This window comes from Passer montanus, unplaced genomic scaffold (assembly GCF_014805655.1).
Source record: "Passer montanus isolate IOZ18808 unplaced genomic scaffold, ASM1480565v1 scaffold193, whole genome shotgun sequence".
Lineage (NCBI taxonomy): Eukaryota > Metazoa > Chordata > Aves > Passeriformes > Passeridae > Passer > Passer montanus.
Window position 1 is genome coordinate 154867 of NW_024366514.1, and position 16220 is coordinate 171086.

General features: G+C 43.2%; 2 protein-coding genes across 8 annotated transcripts in view; one reads left to right on the forward strand and one right to left on the reverse strand.

The window, feature by feature from the left end:
• NGEF (neuronal guanine nucleotide exchange factor) overlaps nt 1–2339 on the reverse strand; it is a 47938-nt gene extending 45599 nt beyond the window's left edge. The window contains exon 1 of the mRNA XM_039706481.1: nt 2146–2339. The gene's annotated coding sequence lies outside the window, so the exon portion shown is untranslated. The remainder of the gene's footprint in view (nt 1–2145) is intronic.
• Nucleotides 1–15745, forward strand: part of NEU2 (neuraminidase 2) — a 35828-nt gene extending 20083 nt beyond the window's left edge. For 2 of the 7 annotated variants that reach the window (XM_039706486.1, XM_039706491.1), the window contains 3 exons: nt 9072–9168; nt 12728–12937; nt 14663–15745. In XM_039706486.1, coding sequence (XP_039562420.1) covers nt 12737–12937; nt 14663–15601 — 1140 coding nt within the window. In that variant the 5' untranslated portion in view covers nt 9072–9168; nt 12728–12736 and the 3' untranslated portion in view covers nt 15602–15745. Of the gene's footprint in view, nt 1–3880; nt 3967–7071; nt 7208–7454; nt 7525–9071; nt 9169–12727; nt 12938–13599; nt 13676–14574 lie in introns of those variants that run through there. The other 5 variants (XM_039706489.1, XM_039706490.1, XM_039706487.1 and 2 more) reach the window with 5 other exon arrangements.
• The last annotated feature ends 475 nt before the right edge of the window (nt 15746–16220 follow it).

Sequence of the window (16220 nt, forward strand, 5' to 3'; positions counted from 1 at the left end):
AGCTCCCAAGCCAGAGCAGCCTCTTCTCTCCCAGGACTGGAGAACTAGCCCAGGGCTTATGCAATCAACCCCAAGCCTTCCCCACTTGCCTCTAATTTGCCAGCTGCAGCACTAGCCAGCATGGCTCTGTAGAAAATGAGGGACATCTGCAGTGCTCTGGCTGCATGTATATGCACAGGGAGTCTCCATCTTCTTGTCACATGAGTGCCATGCTGTCTGCAACTGCAATTCTATAGCTCACTTTACTCAAGCGCTGGGAAAGGCTGGCAAAACTTTCCCTTTTGGATCTTTCCTTCTAACAGCAGTTTTTCCTCTTCATTCCCAGTTTTTAAGCACAGAAAGAGGAAGGCTGGGACGAGGGTAGTTAATCTCATGGCTGTAGCACAGGATCAGGTTCTGGGAGAGTAGATGTAATTTCTTAGCTCTACTGCAGTTCCCTGGGCAATCTTGAGCATGTCAGTCTTAGTTCCCCATCTCTAGACTGGGAGCAGTATATTATAGTTTGTGAATGCTCCCGCATTTTTCTATGGTCTTTTTTTTCTGAGTTACTTAAGCAGGAACTCAATGTAAGTGCAAGAGCATGACATGAGATAACCCGATGTGCTCAAAAGAACTCTGGAATGTACTGTAATTAAAGGAAAAAATTAAATAGTTTGAATATTCTCTTAGTTTTGGTTATTTTTCATTTGATGTTTTCTACATTTCAGTCCCCAAGTGGAAAGCGAGCATCTTGTCTAGATTTCTAGTTCCTCAGTGGCCCTGCTGTTCTTTTTATTTGAGCTGACTGCAACTGCTCTTAAAAAGGGTTCTTGTTTTAGGAATTGCTCCCTTTTGGAACAGCAAAGTCCAAGTTTTGCAGATTGAGTAACCTGATTGACCTGTTTTATCATAGACATCTGGTTCCAAGATGATTTCACATAGGAAAGAGAAGGCAAGAGGGAGATGAGACTTCCAGATTGTTCCAGGCTTTTACTGAGTCTTGTCAATTTTCCTTATTTTAGATATCATAGGGCAGTTTCCATGGGGTGCTACTTGGAAACATGCATTATTTCCTCCAACAATTATTAGGGGGAAATTATAATTGCCTATAGAAATCATAGAAAAAGCTACTTTCAAAAGGAAAATCTGAGTGAAATCCCCAGGCACTGGCCACATACTCAGGGACAGATGAGGATAATTATATTGTTGAAGCATTTTACATTGTCTTGCAAATGTCCTGGCCAAAATATAGCAGTGTGGGACAATGGGTACTTTGAGTTCTTCTTGTCTGGCAGTTAGTGTGGTGTTTCACACATACTCCTGTATTTAGAGTTTTTCTTAAAGTAGGTTCAAGTTAACAGTCTCAATTTGTATCTGTAGAAAATCAGTCCTGAATAAAATACCTGTCTGTCTCATAAAATGGGTGCCAGCCAATTAGTACTTCTTGCAGGTTCAGCAAAATATTCTAAATAGCTTTCATTATTTTAGTGCAATTTCCTACTTTCAAATAGGTCTGGAAGTGACAGCTCCACTATAATGGTCAATTCCGTTGGTAGTTTAAGATCAGAAGAGCTAGCTTATTCTTATGAAATTTGAGTTGTTGTTTACTTTGTGCTTTTAAAAATATACATAATTGCTGGGGGAGAGTTCACAGCTACACTGGATTCACAGCAATTGGCCTCCTGAGAGTGAAAGGAAAAATTGGCTCAGGGAAGGATCAGCCCGGAGGTAAGAGGAAAACAGGCTGTTTTTCATATTTCCTGTCTTTATTTATATATATTTTTAAAGCAAGATCCCACATAAGCTGTTTGACAGGAAAATCACAACTTGTGCTGCCCCTGGAAAAAGACACACAGCTTGGTTGGTTTGGGAATGTTTGCTGTTCAGCTGGTCATATCAATGCCATTCTGTGCAGTCTCAGTCTCCCCTCTGACTAGGCTTCCTCCCTGTGGGTGGTGGGTTTTATGCCTACCAGGTTGTGCCACTGGTGTCTCTCCTCTCTGTCAGCCAGTATTTCAACAGTGTCACAACTGTTTTCTCTCTGGCTTGCACAGGACTCCTTCAGTTCTTTCTTGGGCACTGGATTTATGCCTTTGTTTGTGGCCTGAGGTTTCTTCCTCAGGCAGTTCCTCTTCCAGCATCCCCCCAGAATAGGATTTTACTCACCTGACACTCAGGGGCTGAGCCAGTCTCTCATTTGCCATCAGGATGAGATATGTCCAAAAGGTCTGAATTAAACTCCCCCAAATTGTTAGGGATTTGCAATTCCGTTGTGAATCCAGTGGGAGGTATGTCCTACAGAAGTTCGGTGTCCTTCAGTCCTTGTACCTTCCTGTCAGTTTTGCTTGAGAGTAAAGTGTGCCTCAGATTTTGTTTGCTCAGTTTCCAGAGTCACAGCAAACACAGTTTAAAGGAACAGCTTTCTCTTTACCCAGATAAGTTAGTACAAATATGCCCTGAACGTCCTTTGCACTGCTTGTGCCAAGGCTTAATGACAGGGGATTGTTAAACCTCCCATATAAATCTTTAACAACTGGGCGAAACTTCAGTCCAAATCTGCAAACTCAAGTGGAAACAGTAAATAGTATTTGCTTCCATTTTTAAGGCCCACTGGATGAGAAACTGCTCTTGCTTTACATTATTTACAGCCATTTGAGATGAAAAGACCTACATGTTTATGACTATTTTTAGATTGCCATTTCTTAATTTCACGTGTGTTCACATACCTGGGCACTGGGGTGGATACAGCAGAGCCAGCCTGGTTTCATTTTAAGGCCTTTTGGATCAATCCAAATGACTCTGATAATTTTCCCTCTTGAAATAATTTGTTATTACCAGATTACTTGCTTGCTGTGATTTGAATGCCCCTCTTCTGGGGGCAACTTAGGCCCAGTGCTTCAAAGGAAGACAAATATTAGTAACTGCTAGATCATTGCTATTCCTAGGAGAGAATTTTCCCCTCATCTTTGGATAACTCACTTTGTACTTTCAAGACTGCATTTGGATTGACTCTTAGAAAAAGCATCACATAGCCTGCTGAATTCAACGCCAATCTTTCCTTTGGTTTCTGTTTTCTTTTTGAAGTTCACTGAACTTGCCACGTGTCTTGTTAGTTTCAAAATATTTTAATTGGTCACAACAGTACACTTTTAAAAATGCAGCTATATGCCCAGCCTACTCCGTGGAAGATGTTCACTGAGCTAAGCTTGGGTTAATCTGAGCTCAGACATCATGGTCACCAGTGTCAATGTCCCTTTATACCAGCTGAAGGTCTGGCCTGGCATAGAGGGCAGCCAGCAACTAATCCTGTAATGATTAATCAAGGTCACCATCAGGCCTGTGCACTCCTGGTCTGAGAGCTGGCAGGACTCAGGAATGAAGGATGGAATTTGGGCTCCTCTCTGTTGCAAGAGTTGCCTAGGGTGAGTCTAAGCTAGACTTGTGCTTCAGACTCGCTTATCTGAGTGTCCAAGCACTGCAAAGTACACGAAGCAAGGAACTACGGTTTTATTGCATTTTCCAGTCATTAAATTTCTGCAGTGACTCCTCCTCAGTGTTTTTTTGAAGGCTAAATAAATCCTGCTTCTACAATCCTCTTTTTGTATTAAAACCTCACCACCTCTCTTCATTTGCTTCTCATAGATCATGCCATTCATTTTGTTAACAAAAATAAAGTGTATTTTCTTTTTTCTTCCAAATGGGCAAAGTAAATGGAGAAATGGTGTAATGTGTGTAATAGGCAGGCTGTTTTTTGGGTGTTGTCTCACACAGGGTGCGGAAGCTTCCCTGTGACAAACCCATGACTCACCATGGAGTGCCAGAAGGGTTACAGGTCTGCTATGGGGTAATGCTGTTGTCCTTTAAGGGAATATTTTTTTATTTTGTTCATTTTTTTCACCAGGTGAGGAAATAAATTGTACTTACTGTGAGAGAGGAATCAGCAGCAGGATTCTGTGCTTAGTCCTCCTGATGGAAATCAAAACTAATGTAAGTGGAGCCAGTGGAGTGTGAAAGAGTACAAACCCAAAGAGTACCTGCTCGTCATGCCTGTTGTACCTACAGCTGATAAGGACAGTGAGGTGCTGGTCTCAAATGTGCTCAAAGGCTCTTTTCCCTAACTAGAATTGGCATTAAAAGAAAACAGTGGATGTTTTCTCATCCAGTGAACCCTGTTTCCTAAAGAGCTCTGCCATTAGCATTTGCTTCTTACATTCATAATTATTATTACTTTGGCTTTTTATTGTTTGTCATCTTTTTTTTCCTTCTTGGACAGAACAGACTTTTAGTCAAAGCCCAGGTCTGTAGGATTTATCTTCTGTACCAAGGATACCATGTTCCCCAATGCCTGGAAAGCAGCACATCATATTTTAACTTAAAATTTGCAATACTGTGTAATTGCTGCTTCACATAATCTGACCCCATAGACCTCTTGACTTGAACTACAGTTGCCTGACAACAGCAGCTACACTGTACAGCATAGCAAAACCACTGAATTACCTGAACCAGCCTTGCCTTTCTAATGATGCTGGGAATCAATGGAACCAGGTTTGAGCATTTTGCAAGGGAAATATATATTGGCAATTTTTAATGGACTGCATGTCACTCACTAGACGTACCATTTCTTGTTTTCCTGCTAATTTCTTCTCACATACGTTCATGAGCATTAGCTTCTGAATTCTTTTCCTCAGCCTCCATTTGCAGCTATTGCCGTATCTTTCCTAAGAGGTGGCACCCAGAACTGAACACGGTCCTCCAAATTCAAATGCTCCATTGTTCAGGATTCTGTCATTATATTATCTTCTGCATTATTTTTATATCCTCTTATTAAGGCACCCACACACCCCATTTGCATTTTTTAACCTTTTTAAAAACGTTTTCATTACAACAATCAGATAGAAGGGCAATGAAGTAAGTGTGGAACAATAGAAGTGAAGATTTTGATCCTCCTCAGACCTAAACCTGTTGTAAATTTCAGTGGTGACACTGATTTTGGTTTACACTGAAAGGAAAGAGGAACGATCAGGCTGTGCATGTCTACAGTGGGACATCTATTTTTGATAGTTAATAAGGAACAGTTTTGTAAAATAGTTTCAGAACACAACATGTTGTTTGGGAAAAGTACTTTTTCTTTTATCAGAAGGCTGGGGTTTTGCAAACAGAGGTCAGTGCTGTGGGCTGGAGGCTGAGGAGCAGTGCTGGAGCCTGGATGCTGGCAGTGGTGTGGTGGCTGTAGGGAAGCAGTTGTGGGGTGCCTGCATGTTGATTGTGGGACTGTCCTGCACAGGCACTGGGATTCCCTCATTTTAACCTCATAGCAGGACTAAGCAGCACATCCTTCATTTTAGGAGTAGATTTAGCCTTTCTGAACTGGTAGTTTCTGCACAGCCATGTCTGATACTGACTGGTCCTGGAGAGTGGGTCAAAGGCGGGGCACCCCAGCTGGCTGCAGGGGAATGTGTGGAATCTTACTTAGGGAGGAACAGCCATAAGGGGAGGTGGGAAGTGGCCAGAGGCAGACCTACTCTGCCATATGCCTGCTGCCACCATAGCCCATGGAACCATTGCCACCACACCAAGCCACACTTGGGACTTCCACTCAGAAGAGATGGGCAACCAGTTTTAAGCTGCAGCTGGGAAAGGTGATTTCTGTTAAACAAATGAGTGTTTATGGGTTGTCTGGCTGCAGAAGCCAAGTGTGTGACTCAGAAAATCACCTGAATAACAAGGCTGCTAGCCAGGGAGAAGAAAAAAGGTGAAGAAATCCATAAAGCAATCATTCATGTCTCGCTTTCAGGCAGACTTCACCTTAGCAACCTCTTCAATGCCTTTCATCCTCCATTAATTGAGGATTTACTTGACTCTGGATTTTCTCCAGGAACCACTGTTAAAAGTTTGTATCTGGTGGATGTCAATGATATTGTCACTGGAGGGACTTTTCCTCACACTGTTGTTTGATTCCAGGTAATGCAGTTAGATACAAATGCCTTCAGTCTTCTCTTGTGTGCCCCAGTTAAGGCCATACTTTACCTGCCCAGGTAGGCAAGGATGGTAAACACGGGGTGTGGTTTTACCATGCAGCTAATTAGATCCAATGACTAAGTGCTAGTCTGGGTTGTGTGTTTGCTCCTCCTGTCAGCAGCTTCATGCTCCTGCTCCAGCTGCAGATTCTGCTGCTTGATGGGCTCTTGCTGATGCAATCCAGGACAATGACCCAGCAGAAAGGGTTCCCTTTTTTTTCCCCTGGATTAATTTTCTGCCAGTCTCATATCCTCTGATGGCTTGCCAAGGTAAGATGAGGATTCTTGCTGGCACAGGAAAGCATACAGGGTTGCTCAAGAGAAACAGAGTAATATAGAAGCATTACCTTAATTTGGTTGCTCAGCTGATTGGTTGTAAATCCACACCTTTGCATCTTCCTATTTGGCTTGCACAGATCAACCACAACTGCCATTAAATGAGGAGACTTTTCTTACTCTTTTTCCATGAGTTGCAAGATCTGTTCACAGGATTGTTATTCTCATTCTTTCAGATCACTTCAAAGACATGAAGTGTTAATGGCAGCAATGGAAACTCAGTAGAGAAGAGAGGAAAGCAAGGGATGGAGCAAGAAATGGGATAGGAAATGGGATACTGCTGTCATCTCTGACAGCAGTAGCACAATGTAGTTGTGAAATTATTTGTTTGGGTACTGCAGCATCTGCAGGTGCTGCCTCTCAGCCAGCCAGGGCACAGCTGGGAGAAGGGATACTGCCATCCCTTTCTTCCTCAGATGTGACCTTAGGCTTGTACTCTCCTCCCTGTGCTTGGTTCCCCCCGAGTAGCTCCTTGCCTGCAGCTGCTGTGATAGTTTGGTCTTGAAACACTTCCACAGAGGCTCTGGGGACTGCACCTGAATGCATCAGCATGTCATTCCTGCATTCCTGCCTGGCCACTCCTCTGTTAATCCATTTCCTATCCAGAAAGAACTTGTTGATGGATTGGAGGTGTGTGGAGACAGAATGCTAGATTATCACAGCACCATCACCTGTTGGTTATAACAATTTTATGGGCTCTTTAGGCAAACTTTCCCAGAGCTCAGTACTCTGAGGGAAAGTGCTGGGAGTCCACATGCTGCAGCCAGAGGAACTTTGCCTTCCTCAGCACCAGGGGAGTAGAGGACCAAGAAATAAGACAGCATGCTGAACTGTATAGAACCAACAGCTGTGCCACAGTGCAGCTACCCATGCAGGTAGAAACATGCTGCTTAATTACTATGATAATGTAAAAGTCTTTCCCTATTGTTTGTCTGGCTCCCATGGAACCACCCCTTATATGCAAAACAGGTTTGCTATTTAAATGTAAGCTTGTGTTTATATGCCAGCTGATAGCGTTTCCTGGGGATCCAAGGCAGCTGACATTACTGCCAACAAAAATAATTCTGCAGGTTGGAAATTAGTTGATAAGAGTGTGGTGAGCCTCCCTTTTGTCTAATCCAGTAGGAGTGCTTCTTGGTTCTGGTGTTTCTTGACTTTTGACGTGACTTCCAGAAGACACAGAATAAAAAAGGTATTTTTTTCTTTTCCTTTTCCTTTTTCTTTTTTTTTTTTTTCCTTTTCATAACTGTGGACATTGCTAGGAATTAAAAAGGTAAATACAACATTTTGTAGGTTCAAGTAGGAATGCAGTTTGTGTATTCCTCACCAAATATATTTTAAGAAAAATACTGCTGCTTCATGTAATTCTTCTCTCCTGCTAAGAAAACCTTCACTTTAAGGCACAGGAACTACTGCTAAACTGAGCCACAACAGTTTGAAAGCAGATCCTGATTGATTGTTTAGGAAAGCATGTACTGGGGTGATGGAAAATCCCCTTGTAAATGTAGCATGACATTTTTACCACAAGAGAAACTTTCTGTTTCTAGTGTGGTTAAAAAGTTTAGTTCAGTTGGCTGCTGGATTAAAGTAATTCCAATTTTGTGTCTTTTTCAGTTTTGAATTCTGAATGTTTTAGTTTGTTTAAGGTTTATTGTTTGACAGTTTTTGCTGATACCATCTTTCTCACTATACATTGAGGGTGATTTAGTAGACTAAATAAATGTGTGTTGCTTGGCTTGTTAAGAAAGTCCATAGCCTAGATTTAGTGTAGGGTCTGGTCTAAGGGCATAAGCAGGCTGGAGATGGAGTGCTCTGATGCTGGGCTTTGGCAGAAACAGGCACAGTCATGCTGCTTAGGAGGGAGGAAAACTGCCACGCAGGAATTGCACTGTGCAGAAATTACTCTAGAAGCAAACTGGGTCTTCTATTTCTTAGCCCTGTACAACTGGAACGTGACTACTTCTGGGAGCCCTCTATGCAATATCCCAAGAGAAATGTCTTATTTCCGTTTGAGTGAGACAAGGAGTGTGTTTTGGCATAATGCTTGGTTGACTTTATACATTGTAAGTCCAGGTCTGATGCTGAGTAGAAAATGACCAGTCCTGGGTTCTTGTGCTTGCCTTGAAAAGCAGAATTTTAGTTGAGTTTTGCACTTGACTCTTTCTGGGTTTTTGATTGTGTTTTCTCCCTTAATGAGTTGGATAATTCTTTTGGAACCTATCTGAAATCATGCAAGAACAAGCTACCTGCTCCAAAGAGTGTAGAGCTCTCTGACAGGGACAAAGGCATTGAGTTCAGCATATTACCTTATTTCTGTTGGTTTGTTTTAAAGACATGCTTTCATTTCAGCTTGGTTCAGATCATGTTCAGAACAGGTTTTTACAGAAGCTGAGGCCAGTGGAAATGTTATGCTTTTTACTCTCTTTTCTTGGAGAGGATTAAAGCAAATAAACATGAAATGGCTCATCCTGCTCCAAGTCCATGTGAGCTGCCTTGAAGGACAGAAGTGGAAGGAGCAAGTACCCACTCCTGGTGTCTACCAGCACCTTTTCCTTTCTGCCACTTGGGCTTTTTCCAGGGACTAAATCCACCATAGATTCACTTGTTGACAACTGTTACTTGACTCTTCTGGAGTGCTGGAAACAGTCTCTGCTTTGGAAATCATTACAGCTGTGTAACTTGCAAATGATGAGTAATGGCTTCCTCCAGTTTAACTCCCTCTTCTCTTACTGTTTGCAGAGTGCTCATCTTTCCCTCTCTGCCCAGTCCTGCCCAGAGGTGAGGTACGGGACCTCAGTGCAGCAGCCTTCCCTCGTGCCTTGGAGAGGAATAGCAGGTAAACATCAGCCCCCCTGAATGTGATACTTTGTAAGGATAAGCCTGGAAAATAACTAAAGACTCCAGTAAAAACCAAAACGCAGTAGGGGATATTGGCTTAATGGCTACATGATAAATCTCCCTTCTCCTCACTAGCACCCTCTGTCATGCAGAAAGAGGTGACCAGCTATGTTCTTTTATCTTAAGAAAAAAATTACTACATCCAGTTCCCCTTTCTTACTCCTATTGTTCATGAAAGTACAGCTAACTCTCTCTCTAAGGTTGTTGAGTTGATACTGGCCTGAGCAATTTTTGTCTTCATGTGTACAACTCTCCAGTCTCTTGCTTCTGTTTCAGGCCTTTGTATTCCCAGAAGCTTTTTTTTTTTTTTCCAATTTAGTTCTTAGTGTTTCAAAAGATACTGCTGTGATCTTTGTCTTGTCCATGTCCTTGGGGTGTGCTGGCAGCAACACTGCTTTCTTCCTTGCAGGCCAGCCAGTGCTGTTTTAGTGAGGTTTAGGAACCAAGTAGCATCATGGACACACACATCCCCTGGCAATGTAGCCTTGGAAGGACTAGCATGTGTGATTTGAATTCCAGCAGTCCTGGAGTATAAGCATTGGAAACTCTTCGTATGGCTGTCCAGTCAATGATTTGCCAATTTTGCTTCTTTTTTATTCAGGAGGGTCTAGTTGGTGGGCATGCCTTTGAATACAGGTTGGGGTCAAAAGAAAAATCAATTCCTTTCAGTTGGCTGGACAAGTAACTAAAGCAGCACTATTTTGCTTTCTTTTTATATATATATATATATATTATGAAATTAAAGCTTATTTAGAAATCCTGCATTTTTGATTCTGTGTGAAACTCACACTGTTATGACTCAATCTCTGCATGAGAATCCAAAAGGAAGAACATAGAAAAAGCTAAATACCGACTTTGTGTGTTTAAAAAAGGATGGAGAAGTTTCTCTGCAGATGGATACATAGCATGTATATATGTGCATGCAGCCATATAATACCTACACTGTGTGAAGGGAGTGTGTGTACAAAAGTATACACACACTCACACTTATCTCTGTCTGGTCTCTGGATAGATGGAAATGTCACTTGATTCCAGTATTTTCCTTGATTAAACTTGCTGTGTCCAGGAACCTCAGGCTTGTTTCTATGGCAGCTATTCCCAGTTCAGCTATTTCCTCAATCCCCATTTGGCAGTAAGTGGAAGATGTTGTGACACTCACAGTGAGCATGTCACAGGGGGCTGAGAGTGTGGGCAGAGCTGTGTGCAGGTGACAAGCTCAGACAGGAGGGACTCGGGAGCAACAGGCTGCAGCATGGCTTCCTGTGGCACCAGTCTCTTGGCTTTCCATCAAGGGCTTCATGGATCAGCCCAGATTTCTCTCTCTCTCTTTCTTCTTCTTCTTCTTTTTTTTTCTTTTTTTTTTCCTTTTTTTTCCCCCCCTTCCGTTTCTTTTCCTTCCCTGTTGCCCTGCTCTGAAGAAGGACTGTAAGATCAGGATGGCATTATGAGCAGAACACTAGGGAACCTGTGCTGCACTAGACAGGCTGACTAATCTCCCTTTAAATAATCTCCCTTTAAATAGTCTGGAAGCACACTGGTGAGTTTCTCTTTCAGGAGCCATAAATAGCCAGATCCATGCTGGTAAGTAGCAAACAGCACAGTTATTTGTTCTAGGAAGGTCTTCCTATTTCCTTCATGTTATTGCATGGATAGCTGTGATCCAGTTCTGGTAACACTCTGTATGGTAGCAGTGCTGCTGCCTTTCCTCACACTGCTCTATCTTCTGTGACAGTGAGGAGGGAGCAGCTGCTCTGGGAGACTGACTTCCCTTTCCAGTGCCTTTGGATCAGAGTGGCAGTGGAGCTGTGGCTTGCTGTGGATTGTACAGCTGGCTTTAGCTAGAGCAGTGCACTTCAGACCCTCCTGAGAAGTGCTGTGAGTTCAAAAAATCACTGATATTTATAGTACCTGGAAGGAGAACGCAAGGAATATCTGAACACTTGCTGCCTAGCTATGGACCTGGATAGAATGGAATGTATGGTCCTGTGAGCTAGCTCGCCTTGTGCGTCAGACTTGTCTGGAGGATAAACTCAGTTTGTCTGTGTTTTCCTAACTCAGGAATAAATGCTGTAAATATATATATATATATATATATATCCAAGTCTGTGTTAGTTAAGCTGGCTAATATAATCTTCTTAAAGATGGAAGAATGCAAACTATTCTTCAGGTAGGTACAAGCACTCTGCATTTGCCTCCATATCTGGTCCTGAATTATCAAGGCAGCCTTCAAGAACATCAGGAGCTCATCCATGTCCAGTAGCTGCTGTAGCACTTATCAAGATTTAGGTAAATAGGAGAATCCTCAACGAAGAGGGCAGCAAGTCTTGCCTCAGTGAGGTAGGAGGCATTTGAATTTCTTACTCATAGTGTATTGTCATCTTCTTCCTGCCATTCTACCCACTCAATGCGTCAGAGATCTAAGGCTTGATTTTTTTAATATTTATTTTTCTTTTTTTTCTTCCCCGCCTTCTCTGCTGAGCAGGGAATATCCAAGCCTTCAGTTTCTGGTGCATCATGTGAGAATTTTATTTTTTCCATTTATATTTCTTTTCTTTCTCATTTTTTCCCCTATATGTTGAGACACTATTCCCTTCAGTTGTCTCACTGGTGCAAGGGGACAGACAGCCAAGCAGGTCTGAGGAGGGGAAGGCCTAGCTGTTGAGACACTATTCCCTTAATATACTGGCTTTTTTACTGGGGTGAGTTGTCTCACTGGTGCACGAGGACAGACAGCCAAGCAGGTCTGAGGAGGGGAAGAGAGGATATGTGGGGGCATAGCACAGACCAGTTACACAGAGGCATTGTCCCTCATATTTGCTTTCCTTCATAACATTGCTATTAAGTCATTGTAAAGAGGACAAGGTTTCTGCCTGGTCACATCCCAATGATGTGACACCATTCAGACTGTTTTTTGATCTTATGGAAGGAGGGTGTTCTTTTCCTTTCCTTATTCATGCTCAGTGCTTGCCATCCTCAAACTGGGACACACCTGGGGCCAGGGATTGGCTCAGTGTGTCATTTATATGGGATTTTAAGCTCATATTTGGCAAAGCGGAAGTTCTGTGCAACCTCAACAAAGAAATGAATGGTCTTCTGAGGAAAACTACTACAATGTCTTATTATCAACAGTCTTCTGAATTAGAGTAAACAGAAACAAACAAAAAAAACCAAAAAAACCCCAACCCAGTCTGTGCATTTAATTAAAAAGACAAAACAAAACACAGCTTTTTAATTAACTTTATTTGGTGTACTTACCTTGCGACACTCCAGTTGCAACCAGGCTGTTCCTGGGGTAAGTTGGGCCTGAGTTCCAGCTACTGTGCTATGCAAAGGTTCTCTTTGGAAAAGCAGAAGGACAATACAAAGCTGAAAGTAGCTGAAAGTATATTTCCATGCCCGACAGGTCCCACTGAGCAGAGAGAGCAAAGAGTAGTGGAATCTGCCCCATGACACTTTGCTGGGTCAAAATGCAGTGTGCTTTGTCCTCTTTCCCCTAGCCTAGCACAATGGCTGCGTTCCCTGTCCTGGGGCAAGAAACATTGTTCCGGAACGGCACCTGGAGCTATCGAATTCCAGCCCTGCTCTACCTGCCGCGGTTCAGCATGATCCTGGCCTTTGCTGAGGAGCGAGAGGACCTGGTGGATGAACATGCCAAGCTGATAGTCATGCGCAGAGGCGTGTACGACCCAGCCACGCAGCACGTTCAGGTACCAGTGCAGGGTGGAAATGGGACACTGCCCCCTGTTTGCCCACCTGCCCTGAGGAGTGGAATGTATTCGCCCTCTTGCTGTAGGGACAGGCAGCTTCTCCTCCCAGGTACAGGAGACAAATCTGCCTATAAATAATGCACGTCTTGTTATAACTGCTGGGATTCAACCCTATTCAGCTCTTGGAGGGACTAAAATGGAGTAAATATTCTAGGGGTGGCTTTGACCCATCATTGCAGAGCTGGGGATGCAGATACAGAGATGGGACTCAAGTCCTGTTGTAGCAGGAAAAATGTGATGGAGAGGCAGAAATGCCTCAAGGAAGAGGAAGAACTGCCACAACAATGGGGAGGAGTAAATTAGCGATCAGTGACTATTCTTTTTTTTTAATTCATCATTTTAGGAGTAATTTCTGGTTTAAAAAACAATTGAGAATAGTTAGTCTCTCCATGCAAAAAAAAAAAGTGTCTGCTTTGCTGGTGCCAGTGAATTGGCTACCTTATTAACCTACCAGTTATTATTAACAGTTATGCTGCCGGGCGGCTGGGGGTGGTGGAAACTCTATTTATAATATTTTTTTGCATATGCAAAGGCATAAATGTCTTGGGGAAAAAAAAAAGTAATTATATTTTTCTATTCCAAACCTTCGTTGGTTGTCTTAGATTATAGGCTCTTAAGAGCTGGAGTCTGCCTAGCAGAAGCAGCCTCTGAGCCCACCTGCAGTGTCATACCATTCAGGTAACATCTTGTGTGACTCCCTATAATTCAGTTAGTGGGGTTCAGTTGGTCATAAACTTAGTAATTTGTGTTCACATGCTAGAGTTTCTTAAAATGGAAATACTAAATTTTCAATAAACGTTAATATTAGTTGGATAGAAAAAGATAAGATATGAACAAAAAGGCTAATCAGCAAATCAGGGCAGAAAAGCTAATTAATATAATCTTACTGAAAACTACTGCTTTGCTTACCAAGCCAATAACACTATGTAGTCATAGTTTTCTAATTGCAATGCTAGTGTTAGAAACATGATTGCGTTATGTGCTATTCATTTGAAGAAAACAGGGATTGCTGGGTAGTTATACCAGCTCTGCGACCTATTTTCTAAGTCAGACAGCTCAGGGTCCAAATCCCCACACCAGAGTCACCTAATCAGCCCTAGCAGGTTGCCTCATTGTAGGCTGGGTTGTCTGTTCACATACATTCACATCACAGTGGAGGAACAGGAGCCCGAATGAACAGGGATTTTTCATCATCTAGGATGCTTGAAAAGGGTTTGGGTTTCTCTGTGACTTCCTAAAAAACATTGACACACAATACCTGTGCTAGCACACTTTGACCACTGGGAATGTCTGTGTACCATATATATATGTATTCGTGAGGATTTCTAAAAATTCAGCCACTGTCATCAGTGGCCCAAAACAAGGGGGTCATCAGCCACCAGCTGCATTGAGATATGGAGCTATCAGTTCCTCAGGGAGTAGTAATTGAAAAGGACATAACCCACATGCTTGGTGAAGTGTACATGCTTCATGTCATCAAAATAATTTTCACTTGCCTTTGTGATGCTAGATTATTGTCTTCCCATTTCTTGCTCTCTACATTATCTTTCTTCTGTTCTTCCTATGCTCTTCTGTAGCTTTTATCCAGACATCCTTGCACTATAATGTGGGTCTGTTTGTAACAGTGTGTTCCATTCTTGTCTCCCTTCCCACGGGCTGTGGCAGTGGAAAAGAATGGAGACCCTTGTCAGTGCACAGCTGGAAGGCCACCGATCTATGAACCCCTGCCCAGTATATGATGAAGTCTTGGGGAAACTCATCTTGTTCTTCATAGCTGTCCCAGGAAAGATCTCTGAGCAGCATCAGCTGAAGACAAAGATCAACCTGGTACGTCTCTGCTATGTCACCAGCATGGACCAAGGGCGCACCTGGAGTGCTGCCCAGGATGTCACCGACAGGACCATTAGGAATGAGTACAAGAACTGGGCCACGTTTGCGGTGGGGCCAGGTCATGGATTACAATTGCTCAATGAGGCTCGGAGCCTTGTGATCCCTGCCTATGCCTATCGTATCTTGGACCCCAAGCAACACCCCACCCCTCATGCCTTCTGCTTCATCAGCTCCGACCATGGGACAACATGGGAGAAGGGGAACTTCGTGGGGGAGGAGAGTGCAGTGGAGTGCCAGGTAGCAGAGGTGCATACCTGTGGCAGAAAGGTCCTTTATTGCAATGCAAGGAGCAACAGGGGAGCCAGGATCCAGGCTGTCAGCTACAACCATGGGCTGGACTTCGAGGGGGGCCAGCGGGTTGAAATGCTAATAGAACCTCCCTCGGGGTGCCATGGAAGTGTTACTGCCTTTCCACCTCCCCCGGATGCCAGATGTCAAGACAGTTGGTTACTCTACGTTCATCCTACAGACCCAAGGGGTCGAAAAGATTTAGGAATTTACCTCAACAAAAGCCCTTTAAATCCAGCACACTGGACAAAACCCAGCATACTTTTCAAGGGCCTGTGTGCTTATTCAGATCTGCAGTACATGGGCGTTGGGCCTGATGGCTCACCTTTGTTCTCCTGCCTCTTTGAATATGGGACCCACAGACAATGTGAAGAGATTATTTTTGTCATGTTCACTTTGAAGCAAGCCTTTCCCTCAGAATACTGAGTCTCAAGCCTTTCCATCAGCATCCCTCCAAAAACCACCTTTGCTGATGCTTTTACTGTCATTTCTCATCCCTCAGCAAAAGGGAAAACAAAACTATGCTGCACACATAGTTTGGTGTTGGCTTGTTGTGTCTGTAGATTGTGAAGTCCATTAAACATACCACAACTTAACACATTTGGTTTTGTTTTCTATTGCATTTTTGCCTTTCTCTTTGGCTGCTTTTTTACATCTCATGTGCCCAAAACAAGTGTGACCTTTGTATAGGGCTTCTCATCTTGAGGTCTCTGATAGACTTCATGAGGGACACGTGTGCTGACAGCACAGGGACTGCAAAGGAACAAATGGCAGCAAGGTTATGCTGAGTGGTATTTAGTAAGTTGTGGAGAAACTTCTAAAGAGGGCACTGGGCTTACTACCCTGTATCTGCTGTCATCTTCTTCAGGAAGCTGCTTTGGCTCTGGTAAGGAGCACTGCTTCTTGCAGCCAGTGTAGGAATGCAGGCACTTGTAATTTCCAGGGCTTTCTGTCTCCTTATTTCAGCAAGGCCATGTGATGCCTTGCTCTTGGGATATTCCATGCCAACTTCTTCAGTGTTTTTGGGGCTGCCTTGTTGAGTTCT